The 14,955-nt window shown below is 30.5% G+C and overlaps 1 protein-coding gene, 1 long non-coding RNA gene and 1 other non-coding gene across 4 annotated transcripts in view; 2 read left to right on the top strand and 1 right to left on the bottom strand.

Annotated features, from left to right (window-relative positions):
- Nucleotides 1–10,610, top strand: part of LOC148306855 (myb protein-like) — a 177,405-nt gene extending 166,795 nt beyond the window's left edge. The window contains exons 15-16 of one of the 2 annotated variants that reach the window (XM_088264267.1): nt 5,297–5,392; nt 6,556–10,610. In XM_088264267.1, coding sequence (XP_088120393.1) covers nt 5,297–5,392; nt 6,556–6,675 — 216 coding nt within the window. In that variant the 3' untranslated portion in view covers nt 6,676–10,610. The remainder of the gene's footprint in view (nt 1–5,296; nt 5,393–6,555) is intronic. The other variant, XM_088264269.1, reaches the window with a different exon arrangement.
- Nucleotides 10,611–11,167: 557 nt separating this feature from the next.
- LOC148306856 (uncharacterized) lies at nt 11,168–12,796 on the bottom strand. The gene is made up of 2 exons (XR_015837945.1): nt 12,709–12,796; nt 11,168–11,761 (listed from the first exon to the last, which is right to left on the bottom strand). It is a non-coding gene; the product is annotated as an uncharacterized LOC148306856 (long non-coding RNA).
- Nucleotides 12,797–13,024: 228 nt separating this feature from the next.
- TRNAS-CGA (transfer RNA serine (anticodon CGA)) lies at nt 13,025–13,106 on the top strand. Its single transcript has one exon. It is a non-coding gene; the product is annotated as a tRNA-Ser (tRNA).
- Nucleotides 13,107–14,955: the final 1,849 nt, after the last annotated feature.

The raw sequence follows: 14,955 nt of genomic DNA on the forward strand, positions 1-14,955 counted from the left end.
ATTTATACTACACACACTAGTCATAAAAAGCCCATTGTCTTTTTTTAAAAATATATCTCAACTTCTTTTTTTGATGCTGTAAGAAAAGTAATCTTTAATTCCCCCTTTTTTACTTACGATCAGTGTCAAAGTTAAATTCAGTTGTTAAATTAGAGTAAGTTTTGGCATTTGACATTTCAATAATAATTTTGTAGCTATAATGGCCAAATTACTAAATTTTTTTGATAATGAATTTTTTTTTTAATAAATATTTTTCTCATAAGGTTATTCCTTTCTGGGCTATATTTAAACTCTAAAGACGCATAAAGAATACCACTCTGCGCAATGCACACCATTATGCAGTGTGTTGTGCATTTTTCATGAGTGTCAAATGGTCACTCGCATAAAAATAGTTTTAAAAATATTAGGTATTACTTTTCTCAGAAATTTTTGATATTCTTTCGATTACGGGATAGTTTTTACCACCCCCACGTACATAAGTATATAGTTTTCTGGCGCTTCTGGATCCACAAAATCACAATAACCGAGTTTCACTGTATAGTAAAGTAACTAATTTTACATTCCCGTCTAATATTATGAATATCCAAGTGACAATAGTAACTATTCTGACACAAAATAACCAAAAAGTATGTTAGCACTTATTTATTAGTATTTATTGTTTTATTTATGAACTTGTTTTCGCAGACATAGAGCGGAAAGTTTGTGAGAATTTTCGGACGACTCTTTTTAAACGACCGGCGACTTTTATTGAGAATGCGCTAGCGACCTTTGAGAATATATTATTTGACTCCCTTTCCCTCGAAAACTCCTCAATATTGACAGATAGATTCCGGTGTTGGCAACGTGTGTTCATTTCTGTTCTGTTTTACACCACATTGTGCGTTGATATATATTATTTATTGAGATTTTTATAATTTAATTTATTTTCTATCTTAAATATAATCTTGTTTAAAAATAAATTAAAAACGTAATCTGTTCAGTACCTTAAATTTTCTTTTACCTTGAATTGTATACAAATAGTTCACCCTGATTTGCGATGGAAAGACTTATATTTTAAGTGATTTTTTTTTCTAATGTCTTCTGTCAATATTGTGTTTTCCACTATTACCCGTATCCAAAATGTTCCCACTTTATGATTTAAAATAAATTTATTTCTCTCAATATTTTTTGTTGTTTTTTTGTTTTTTAATATTTTTTTGATTAACACAATTCCTGTCCTCGTTTGGTTACATTAACTCTGGATATTTATATGTTTGTTTTTTTTTGTTGCTTTTTGTTCTGAATTGCTCTATGTTTGTTTATTTTTATATGTATTAACTCCAATTTTTCTGATAGTTTGCAATTAAGTTGTCCCTGTACTATCCCATGTCCAAATTCGGGTGCAGATTAGGGACAAAGAAGGAAAAAATGTTTTTACTATTCATTTATCATTTTTTTAAAAAAACAAAATGTTTTAAAAGAGTTTCAAAGATAAGTTTAACTGCTTATATTTTTTTCTGAGTTGTTATGCATTGCCTCATTATCACTTGTTGGCATTTTGGATCGCATAGCACCATCAGCGCTGATGATGAGCAGCCAAACAATAAAAGTAAAATAAGTAATCTTAAAATATATTTACTAAGCTCTTTTTGATTTAATGACATATTTTCTTAGATAAATGATAATTTAAATTTCACTATTTAATTTTGTATATCGCTTGTGGTTTTGTATCCCGGGTTAGTAAACCAAACAATCCTGAAAATAAAACACTATTTTTTACACTGAATTAAAATATGACTCCGGTATTCACAATTTAATGGGATGCTGATACAACAGTTATATGTTGCATCTCTGTTTAAGCTAAAGTATCAACTATCAAACACCAAGTAACCTTTCTTAGTCCATTACTTATTATATTATTTTGTTGCAATTAAATAATATTTTAACCTATTGCACCACTAATAAAGATGACATAATTTCTTCATACAACACACTATTTAATTTTAACACATGTTTATATTACAACAGTTTTAGTTTTTTTAGTTTTTATATTACAAGACTAAATTACACACAAAATAAGAGTAGTAAAATTTAAAAGCATAATTTTTGTTGTTGTTGGTAAGCTATTATGGATCATTATGGCTCATCCTCAGGTAGTTTTGGAAGAGTGTGTTCAGTTCAGAGTTATTGTCATTCTGTTTTAATGTAAAAAAATCACTTCAAAGACAAACTGGCGAATCGCCGGCTTTGTGAGTCAGTGGCAAATTGACCTTGGCCGGCGATTCGCCGGCTTTGTGTTGCAATGGGTTAAGAAAAGGTCCTCAATCCTGTGAGTTGTGGGTAGAGAGAGGTTACCATAACAATTGACAGTTAGTGACTTTACTTAAACAAGCAAAATATCAACCCTTTCCTGAAAAATATCATTTATAATCCTCCGGGGATCTAAATATCCTTGGTGTATCCTTCGATTCTATATTTTGAGTGTCCTTAGATCGTACTCTTTGAATATTTTTTCTATTCCTTTTTTAGTTTGATTCCTTTTTGTATTTTTCCTATCCTTTTTTTAAATTTTAAATAGAAACACTTAAACAATACGATCTTACGTAAATGGTGTTGGCAATATTTTGTTGGGAAAGGGTTGTTACATTAAAGAAGGGACACTTTCTTTCAGACAAAGTGATTTTATTGATTTATACACATATTATATCGTGGGTATACTGGCAAAAAACATTCCTGCTTTAATACATAATCCCTGTTATTTAAAACTTTTAGCCTTAATAAAATACCCGCTATTAAACTCAAAGTTGAATTTACTTTTAAAACCACATAAAAATAACATTTCTAACTACTATTTTGTGTATTTTGCCAGTTTATAGAACATTGAAAACTTTATAATACGTATCATTAAGTCAAAATAGCATATTTTCCAGTTAATGTTTTGTGTCAGTACACCCACGATATATATAGAACAAACATTTCTTATACTTGACATCACATCCATAGTTTAAAACTATGATATGTGAAAACCTGTGTTTCTATAATTATACATTTCACCCTAGTTTAAAAAAAACTCAAACTTTGTATTGAGAAAAAAATCCTTTGAAACTAAACCCATTATAAATTATCTGTCACTAATTTACTAATTTGAGTAAAATTATAAGTATAATTTATATTTGAAGCACTATCTTTGTGATTTTCCATTTTATAATTAAAATGTAACTCTGTTTTAAAATTATTATAAAATATAGTTATTTATCGTGATTTTAAAACAAAGTTACATTTTAATTATTAATAATTAGTACTCATCGTATAAGAAATGTTTTTTTACAATTTTATATGTTGTGATTAAAATGATTTGAATTATATCACTATATAAGCGTTTATACACAATCTGTTTATAATAACTCTTGTAATATATAAGACGCACTCATATTGTGCTTTTAGTCAATATTGGTCAAACATATTATAGGCAAAATTTTATACAAATATTCTTTAATAACTAAGGACATGGTAGTTATTATTTTAAAATTGTTGACTTGAGTAGACCAGACTTGTTGAGTAAAAGGGGTATGAATGGTAAGACAATGTGATAAAAAGTAGAATCCGAACAAGGCTGAAGATGATATGAAAATGATCATTAAGTTTGCCAAATTGAAAGTGGACACATCTGAGGTTGGTCACATTGAAAAGATCAGGTTATAAACTTCACAGCATTCAACATTCTTCCCATTATTGATACCTACATAACTCAAATTTCACTAACTTAAGTAAGTTAGCAGAGACCTTCGTGGATGCATGTGCGATTCTGTCCTAATTATTTTACATACTTGGAATGCCTTAGAAATATCCAGACGTTTATCTATGTTGAGATATCAATAAGAAGCTTGATAACTCCTGATGACGTGAAGTCAGTGATGAGTCAGAACCAATCACACGCCAATATATTTTTTATGAGAAAAAAAAAGACATAAAGTAAATGGAACAAGTAATATTTGTGAAGAATATTTGATTAACACACGTCGGATGGGAAAGGTATTTCTACCAGTTCGGTCGATTGATGCTTAAGGACGGGAAGGGTATTTTTACCTTCTGCGCTGGCCTTATTTCATAGACAGAAAAGAAGGAATTATCCAATGTTTTTATTTTATTTTATTTTATTTGTTCGGGAATTGTACAGCTTTACATATAAAAAAATTATATAATAAACAATAGTTACATTAACAATAATAAACATTACATTACATTAACAAAAATAGTTACGATAAAAAAAAGCCAATTAAACAATTCCACATTTATGTTATAAAACTATTAAAAAAAAAAAGAATATTATATACCAATCTGTTTGTTAAGGTCTTAACTATATGTATATAAACATCAAATCCCGTCGCCAGCGGTCCGCAGGTGTAAAAATACCCATCTGAAATGTGTTAACAATAAAAAAGATTTGTAAAATAAATGTGTCTGGTGTAGACTCTGAAGACTGAAAATGACATGGCATGATCAAGTATATAAAATACTCGAATGTGGACATATTGAAAATTCGACCAATTGGCGTGCTTGTATGAAGAGACATGAATGTCTGCGAAGATAGAATAGTTTGGTGATCTATCCTTTACACCTACCATTTTTGTCAGTGAATTAGTTCGTTTATACAAAAATATCATTACAATGGTATTCCATCAAGAACTGTCAACAAAAAATGTCCATCCAATTTAGTTACAATCTTCTTCTAACCCTTATCCGCACCCAATGGTGCATAGGGCACTGCATCGTATTGACGCAGTTTTACCTTGATTGTTACTTACACAAAGGCAAGGCGATCACTCCTGCACTTCGGGGATCAGTCCAGGATAATATTAAATAAATATTAGAGTGTAAAATCACTAATATTTCGTAGTCGTACAGGAGAAAGTGACCAACTAACAAAATGCAAAATGTTCAGGAGGGCCGTTTAAGTCACTTTTGCTTGGCAAGAAAATAAACATGAATGCAGTTAGTAATTTTTAACAAAACAATGTATTGTACTTCCGTGTTTAAAAACATTTTGGGATTTTTCAGAGCAATTAAAAGCTACTAAGATATCATAAAGTCAATAATTATGTTTTTGTAAAAAATGCACTTGGTCACTTTCTCCTGTATGACTACGACTTATTTAGTTACAATACAGTCCGCAATTCACTGCCAATATTATAATCTTATTACCAGTATTGACTTCTAGCGCACGCTTTCCTTTTTCTTGATCCTTACCTCCTGTGGCATTTGCTTGTGTCAGTTTTGTGTCGGCCTAACATTGCAACCTGTTGGTGTTATTCCTTAGTGGCGTCGCAAGTCATCAAGTACCTCCAGTCCGTATCAGAAATCCTCCGCCGTCCGATCTATTAAGTTTGACGGCCACAAAGAGAAAAAAGCAACGGTAAGTCCATCAACAACGAGAAAATAAAAATCAAACACTTAAGAGAAACATTTTTACCATTTTCATACGGCTCTTAATTAAAATCCGAGTAAAAAAATCTACATTTAATTTTTAAAATATAAAAATGACATTATTCCGTCGAGCAACGGTAAGTCTATCAGCACGAGAAAATAAAAATCAAATACTGAAGTAAAACATTTGGACCGTTTTAATACTGCTGCTAATTAAAATGATAGTAACCAATTCAAAAATTAATTTTTAAAATGTAAAAATGACAATTCTGTCAACGAAGATTCTGAGAAAATGACAAAAAAATGAACACTAGTTTTGAAAACTGGCTACATTTTTTTATATTTCATTGAGAACCAATATTTTTTTTTTTACTATTTATTTTTTATTTCTTACTATTTAAAATAAATTATTTTAAAAAGTCTGTAATAATATATCTATAAGGTATTAATATATAACAATAATATTAATACCTTAACAAAAACCATACTAATATCTTTATAAACCAGTGGTGATCTTTTCATTACATTTTTGCAAATTATTCAGTTTTTTCTTGAAAAAATATTAATGCTTTTGTTAAACATTTCAATTTCATGGTTTTTCTTAAAAAAGTTACTAATTATTAAAAACAGGAACCAAGTTATTATAGGGTGGGCTCAAACCTAGAATCTCTGATGTCTCTGAGTCTGCTCTTTGTCATTTTAGAACTGATGATCCGATCTTAGCACATCAGTCATTTAACAAAATTGATCAGGGCAAACAATTCATGAGAAAAAAGTGTTTGATATATATTTTTTTTTCGTTTGATTATTCCGTTTGGCCTCGCTTTAAATCTGTGTTGTGTTGTTTTGCTTTTTTCACAATTGCACTTTTTTTCTCTTTAATGCAAAGCACATCTCTTTTGCACAAATAGTTGTTGATATATTGTACATTTTGACTAAGAATATAAAAAATGTGTTAACAGTTAATGTAAATATATATATTTGTTACGCATTTTAAAATTTTCTTTAGTATTTTTTTACAAATAAGACCTTAGAAACTAGTTTTATTTCTTGACTCCCAAATTCGCGCTTCAATATATTGGTAAGTTGAAGCTCCAAAAATTGCCAATTTCTTTTGAATATTTTTTTAATTAATCAATGTATTTCTTACAGCTCGATGATAAGTGGCAAGTAGTAGCGTGTGGGCGAACAAAGGACCAAATAGAGCTGACACATCAGGCGTACTTATTTCTAAGAAAAACGGCACTCAAACCTCGATCCTTAAACTTTTAAGGCGCAAAAACAGAATAAAGATTTTAAAATACCAGCCTGAGAAAGTCAACGATTATTCAAATACTAGAAGCAATACTTGCAATAAGGTAGCACAAACTGTGTGTCAGGTGCAGAAAACAAAATATCTGTATGTCAGACGAATGAAGTTCTATGTGGATTTGTTAATTTATTTTTTTAAATAATCATACATAAATATTATAAACCTTGGCTGGAACTGATAATATTATACTAAGTTGAGATACTGGGCACTTGCTAAGGACTTGTGATCTTCAACTATACATCCAACAGTATACTGTCCACTTTTTCTACATCTACCCATGCCTGCAAACGATTTTCATATACCCTAGAACGGGGCTACTTGAACTTTCATGTGTTACTTGAGCCCAGTACAAAAAAAGATTTAATGTGTATTTGGTCTACAATAATGTATTTACATGATTCATTGTTTCCCTGACAGGTGACACTTATTGTCACGATACTTCGATCGATACCACGATGTAAATATTTTTTTGTGTACTGGGCTCAAGTAACACATCAAAGTTCAAGTAACACATCCCGTTCTACGTACATATTTTCTTTGTTTTTAAATTTTAAACAAAGTCAGTGTTTTTTAATACACAATAGAATCCGCTTATTGTCATTAATTTATAGGCTGCTAGTTTTTAAAAAAAACATTAAACAGAAGATAAAATCAAATACATTTTAAACTTTTGTATAAGTATTTTATCATTTCTATAATTGTCACATACCGCCCGGGGTACAGATACCTTTTCGTTTATAAAATGTTGACGCACAATAAATACTGCTCGCAGTAAATACCTTCCATATCAATTATACATTAGTTTTGAATAATTAATACCTTATTATTTATACAAATCAACGGCCCTTACAATAATGATTAGAATTACAAATATATTTTTAAGAATGCCATAATTATTTAATGTTTGAGTGTGTTAGAGTAAATTTAAGTATAGTTTAAGTTAGATTTTAAATATTTTTGTAATTATAATAAGAATTATACTTTTATATAATATGTGTCCCCATTTTCTTCAAATTGAGTGTCCGTCGCTCCGATAACATTTCATTATTTTTTTTTTATGAATAGTTAAAGGAAAATATTTAATTTGATATTTTTATTTATTTTGAAATTGTTTCAATTTATTTTTGACTGGTAGCTTACAAAATATATTTATATGACATTTATTTCATTGAGAATAATAAAATAATATATTATTTTGTGAATTCCTCAGCAATATGTTTATATAGAAATGTATTGGATATCTAAGGGCTGTCAATTGAAAAAAATGTTTCTTTCAATTATTTTTCAATTGGAATAAATGTTTCGAAATTTATTTTCAACTAAAGTATTAATGGCAAAACAAATAATAGTCTTCTTCCTGCACAAGTACAGGTTTGCAACCCCTGGTGCCCTAGCCATTGCTACTATTCTTTTCTACTATTCCTCCTCCATTACCTTTCCTTTTTTGCAATAATATACTTCACTCTGTACTTCTTAACTTACATCATCTTTGTTCTATTAAATATATTCCACTCTCGGATCTAAAATCTGTAGCGCAGGACTGATAACCATGTCATTCCCGATTCAGTGCCTTATGCACCACTTAGGTCCAGATAGGGCTCAAAAGAACAATAAACATAGAGGCCTAAAACTAGTAAAAATCATCTTTAAATAAATTTCTTATTATAAATGATCTACTTCTGATTTTTTCTTTTCTTTTACTTTTTAAAGGAAAAACCCGTTAGGTTTCTATATTAGCTTGTCTGTAGGCAAAGGGGATGGATAAATTTAAATATATACTACAACATCCAAACCAACTGTAAGTAAATATTTCAATTGGTTTTCTGATTGTATAAATCTCATAAATTAAATTGTCAACTAATTCATAAAGAAATTGCATCCCAATTTTAAGCCGAGAAAAAATAGGCTAATTCGCTGACCATTACATTTTTATACTTTATTTTATTTATCTCCCAATATGTGTTATTTTTAATTCCCTAGTTTAATTTGAAAACTGTAAATACGAGTTCCCATCCGTGCAGCCTAAGTATGTTTTAATATATGGTGTATGTACAAACTTCATATTGTTTTTAAGGTTATCGCGATTAGAAATGAAATATTCCGCCGAATATTTATACTGAGTACCTTTTTAGACGTAGGGATGTTAGTTTCCCGGCATTAATATAGATTTTTACGTATTGTTTGTGTGATATTAATTTCTGATCTTCAGCAATTATTTTGAGACTAACAGATCCATTATTTGTGATGTGCAATTTGTTAGTTAGTCAATCTTTTAGATGTTCTTCCTCGAGTCTGAGAATTTGATAACTTATTTTATTTAAGAGAATTTTATTTAATGCCTTTATTGTGGTATGTATACAGTAAATTTATTTTTATGTAATATACAGTAAACCATCTATTTCTCGGCATTTTAAAACCACTATTCTCTTTTGTCGTAGAATAAGCGAAGAAAATTCTAGACTAAAGGAATTATTTTAGTTCTCCGATTTTTATTTAAAAATATTTTATATTGATTGTTATTTTATTATATAATTTATTTTCTTTTTTCTTTTTACCTTAATACCCACAGATATTGTAAATTATGAAAAATATATTAGAAATTTTCACTTCTTATAATTTTTGTATTTTATAATTTACATTGTTTTTGAACCGATAAATAAATTTAAAAAAACATGTGTTTAAACCAAAATCGTTCGGTAAATGTGCCATGTTTATGTATGTATTCATTCATACTTATGTGGATTTTCTAACATTGTCTTTGTATGTCTTGGATTGTTGTAATTGTTTTAAAATAATTACATCGTAACCACTGTTTTAAATAAATACTTGAATTAAAAAATTTCTGTCACTGTATTTCACTGAATTTTTGGGTGTGAATTTAGATCGACACAATGATTTCAAGATATATTAGATGTTTATGGAATATGGAGTCTGGGCATTCACAGAGCTTACGACCTGGCATTGGTTGGCCTAAGTGATCACTTTATAACTGTGTAACATTCGCCATTTACGGTGGCAAGGTTTTTTAAAAAAATATACAAATTGTAACAAAAATATCAATTCTTTCCGTAGATATTAACATTTTAAGTAAATTGATTTAATTTACCATTTTATTTGAATCTGCTGTGGAAATGGCGCTAAAGTAAATATTTATATCTTGAAGACGCATGATTTTTACAAAGACTTCATTGGCATTACATCTTAATAGTTTTTTAAATGTCTTTTAATATCGTCGACGCTTATTTGACCAAAGTGTGTCAAACGAACATCACATCTTATAATCTTAATAGATTTGTTTTGATATGATATTGTACAATAATTATGTAACAGTGCATGGTGGGTAATATTTTTTAAAATAAATAAACGGATGTATTATGAATGCTGTCATTTTGTATGTATTTAGTTACGAGTCGTAACTGCAACTATTCATTGCAAATCTAAAGTACAAATTACTAGGTTTTGATACTATGTGTTTATGTAATAGTCCTAAATGTAATAAAAAATTTCATCATTTTAAAATAACGTAATTCTCAATCTAATTCGAGGTCTTTGAATGGTTAAGAATTTTATAAAACGAGGGGTATAAAACCAACTGCAGTCCGTCCTTCATATTTTGCAAATTGAAATTGATAATTATTTTTGAATCTATATTTGAGTGAATTTGGTTTTGAGGGCAGTTGCATTTGATTTTAGACATCTCGAGTAATCTAAAAGTATTTATACGTTTGTTTTAAATTTCACATAAATATAATTAATGTTATTATCTAACACTTTTGATAAAATTTGCGACTAATAAATTTATTTCATTTTTTAATGTATTAGGATTTGTAATGTTTTGTGTATTTGTGGAGTTTGCAATAGCTTATAGTTGGACAATAAAGAGAAATAAAGAATATATCTGTGTTTTCCTCTTTCATCCACCTATATTTGTATGTAATTATGTATACTAAAAAAAGGAATATTTTTATCGATCCAAAAAAGATGAAACCAAAAATAAAAATATTTTAACTTATCTTACAAAGAAGAAAAGTGTAAGTATGGGACTAGACGCTTTGCCATGAAAATATGTCACATTTTTTATTTAGATTTTACTTAGTAAATACAGTAGTATTTACTAAGTAAAATCTAAAGTACAGTAGTACAAGTATGTAAACGATGCGGACAAACTGAACAAAACTACCGCTGGCCTTCACCCGGAGTCTGCCAAACTTGCCACTGTTGTAAGTGGTGACGTTCTAGACGACCCCGCTGTACCCAGTTGTAAGCTAGATACGGACGGTGGTGACTAGAAAGGCGAGCCGGGAAGAACAAGGCACTGAGCCGACAAGTCAACCTCAAAAGCCCTGAAAAGGGCTTTCCGAAACAGGTCCGTTAATCGGTGCAGAGAGGCGAAGCGGTCCAGGCTGGCGGCGCGGCAAGGTCTCGAAGCGGAGTGGAGAAATGAAACACACGTTTCAGTAGTCAAACCAGAACTAACTTTATTTCGGCAAAGTGTGCCCTATATATACCCGACCGCGATCGCGTGTCGCCCGACAGTGGGAACGCACGACCAATCAGCGGCCGGGGAGAAAGAGACAGCCATATCGCTGTCTCCCTCTAAAAAGCACTGTACGGGCTACATTTTCATACCGTACCGGGTGCCTTTACATTTTCAACAATAATCTCAAATACACACATACAATTCTTACTTAAGTATCTTATCTTAAACTAGTTACATTTAATAATCCTACATGCTAAACACTAGTTACATCCACGTAAAAATAAGAATACATAGAGTCAACATAGATACAAAAGGTCCAAGAGCCACAAAAGACACAAAAGCCGCGGCCTAACGGGCAGCCATCTCGCCCACTGGGCGCCTAGAGGTCCTTTTCCGGGCTGCTACACGGAGTGTGCGATCTGTCCGTAACACTACTATTTCTTAAAATCTATTGTGACACGTGTTTCGATGCATTCCGCATCATTGTTTGTTTGACATGGTGTTTGAAAATGATGCGGAAAGTATTGAAACATGTGTCACACGATTTTAAGGAATAGTGGTATTTACTAAGTAAAACATAAATTTAAAATGGATAGATTTTACCACAAAGTAACTGCTGAATCAGTTAATGAAAATCTATTAGGTGTAGGGATTATCAAGTTTGCTTATTACCTAAGGTGGTGATTAGGGTACTGCATAAGAACTGCATTAACTCTATCGTTGATTATGTATAGAAAGGGTGATCAGTCTTATACTAAAGACTTTTGGCTCATAATGAATCAAGCAAAAACAATGAAGTAAATTAGATGAGACATTTTTTTGTCTCTATCCAATGAATTTAAAATGCTACAAAGACGAGACATTGTTTAATTTTTGTTAATTAAACTTCTTCTGCAGAATAAACGTACATAAGCGAACTTATATGAAGCAATATCTTCCAAACAACCAAATATAGACTCGTGATATTGGTCAAAGTGCTTGTACATATAAAGGTGCACAAGATTAAATAATAATAATATTGTACACTGATTATAGCTGTAAATTGACAAAAAAAAGAAAGACGAAGGAAATAGGATTAGGTAAGGTATTGAGGGGGAGAGGGAGAGTATACAAGGAAGGGTTGAAATTATAGACAGTGAGGGTTTCGAGGATGGATATTTTCCAGAAGATATACCAGAGGAGGTGCGTATTTCCTGTTGTAGTGCGGTTTAAAAAAATAATATTTATAAGTTGCCTTGCAAAATTCTCCTTGTACATAATAATGCACATGGAATTATACCATATTTAGTTTATATGAGTATCTCTTAAAAATGATAGTGGATGTGTATAGTTCATAATAAATTCATAAGGTTGTTCCCTTAAAACAATACAATGGATTATAATACCAACCAAAACTTGTCACAAAACTCATTTTTTCATCTTATTCATCTTGTCATATTTTCTAAATAAGAAACTACTAAATCTGAAAGATCTTTATGTCCTATTGCCTCATAAATTTTTGTAAACTGCTTACCTTCTTTTGCACATTCTGTTTCCAATTTAATCTTTCTTTTTCAAAAATTGTACGTTCGCTAAATGAGGGACACTTGTGATGACGTCTCATCACATTCATAAGTGGAGTTTTGTCTAATTTTAAAATAATAATTTAATTTGTTGTATGTAGTAAGGTTTTTATAGTTCTTTTTCTGATCGCTAGGGTAATATTTAATGGTTAGATTCTCGGCTATATCGTTAAAAAAATAAGAATGCGGAAAACATTATTTGGATGTGTTCATAGATGGCAGTAAATTATTCTGATATAAACCAGGTTTAACACAATCTCTTCGCCAGCAGTCGTGGCCGAGTGGTTAAGGCGTCTGACTCGAAATCAGATTCCCTCTGGGAGCGTAGGTTCGAATCCTACCGGCTGCGAATCTTTTTGTTTTTTTTTCTCTAAAACGATAAATTAAAATGGACTAGAAGATACTATTTTTTTTAACTAATTTTATTTTTATTAGGAGTTAATGAATAATTTTAGCATCATAAAGTCTGCGAGAGTAATAATGATGCCATTTTGTTTGCGGATTCGTGTTGCAAATAATGTTAAATTTAATAATAATAATAAAATTGGATAACTTATATAGCGCCATTTTCGTAAAAAAATACCTCAAGTGTTATTTTTATGGAAAAATTAGGAAATTTAATTGAAATTGATTTGAGGAAAACTATTTTAAATTTATCAAAACTAAAGTTATTGATACAAAAAAGGACAGTTAACTATTAATGGTTGAATATTTCGCAAGTGTGAATTTAGGAGAGTAGAGCGAGGACGGTCCTACTCTCCTTACAAAAAAGAAAGGCTCACTTTAACTAGACGGAAGTTTACGTTTTAACTGAGTAGTATAAACGGATGGATGGATACCTTTAACGTAGCTTTTATTATTTATTTTTTTTTTAATTCGTTTTCGCTCACTAAATTCCTGACAATACGGATCCACGAGCGGCATTAAAATGCCAAAGTCATAAGAAATAAAAGGCCAGAAGTAATGTTAAAGTTATCTACACTGCGTAGTTAAATCGGTAACTTTCATATGTAATACCTGTCCAGAACTGAGTTTATTGTCTGTCAGGGCAAACGAAACTGGCGTTCCATCCTCATTTATGCTGACCCTTATCCTCACCAAATGGTGCATAGGGCACTGCGTGACATCGACGCAGTGTTATGCTGATCGTCAATTATAATGGATGAAGACGTAGTGAAATCAGTAAAGGGTGAAATTAAATAAACATTAAACTGAAAAATCATTTATATTTATTTTGACTCTCCTGGGAATCGATCCCGGAACCTCCTGTATAGCCAGTACTACAAGTAGCTAAACGGTCTGGCCACTACACTACGGAGCCGGAAAAAATCCATCAAGTTTGAAAAACATCACTTGTCAAAAAAAAAAACAGATTTTTTTATATACATGTATAATATGTATATAAAAACTCACTCCTTTCAAGAACGTCATAAATCAAAAATCGTCAATTTTCAGTAGTGCATGTATTCGGAATGCCCAGAAAATATACTATATCCCAGCAAAAGAGGATATTTTTAACTTAATATTTACCCGCTACAGGGAAGAAAGTATTGTTTTTGCATTTTGAAGAAAAGGTATTTATATTATCCACTGACACTTCGTGATGGAATTGCATTTTTAATTTATTATTAGATTAAAACCAATATTTTTAGCTTTTCCACTTTTTTATTTGACCAGCGACCGGGTTTCGTCGTTACCGACATCATCAGACTGGTCTGATGATGTCGGTAACGACGAAACCCGGTCGCTGGTCAAATAAAAAAGTGGAAAAGCTAAAAATATTGGTTTTAATCTAATAATAAAAGAAAAGGTATTGTTTATTTTTTTTTTTAAATACTAAATATTTTTCAAATGGAGAAAAAACCTTCAGGTTTTACCTAAAAAGATCTGTTGCACAGTATAAAGTTTAGGTTGCTTGAAATTTATTTTTAATACATTGTTTTATATTTTTAAACATTCAAAACGTTCTCCTGAAAAATCAAGTTTTTCGATTTATGACGTTCTTGAAACGAGTGAGCTATATGTATTCCATCAAACGTTTTGCAGATAAAAATTCCCTAAAATCACTCTTGAAAAATACGTTTATCGGAATAATTATGTATTACCACGAAAGGAGAACGAACTTTGACATTTGAACACCCTTTTCCAACTAAAGCGGAGCAGTTTACTTTTCCACTACCCCACTTAATTCTCAGTGT

Source organism: Brachycentrus maculatus, unplaced genomic scaffold (assembly GCF_059751285.1).
Source record: "Brachycentrus maculatus isolate JH-2025_06_01 unplaced genomic scaffold, ASM5975128v1 h1tg000222l, whole genome shotgun sequence".
Classification (NCBI taxonomy): domain Eukaryota; kingdom Metazoa; phylum Arthropoda; class Insecta; order Trichoptera; family Brachycentridae; genus Brachycentrus; species Brachycentrus maculatus.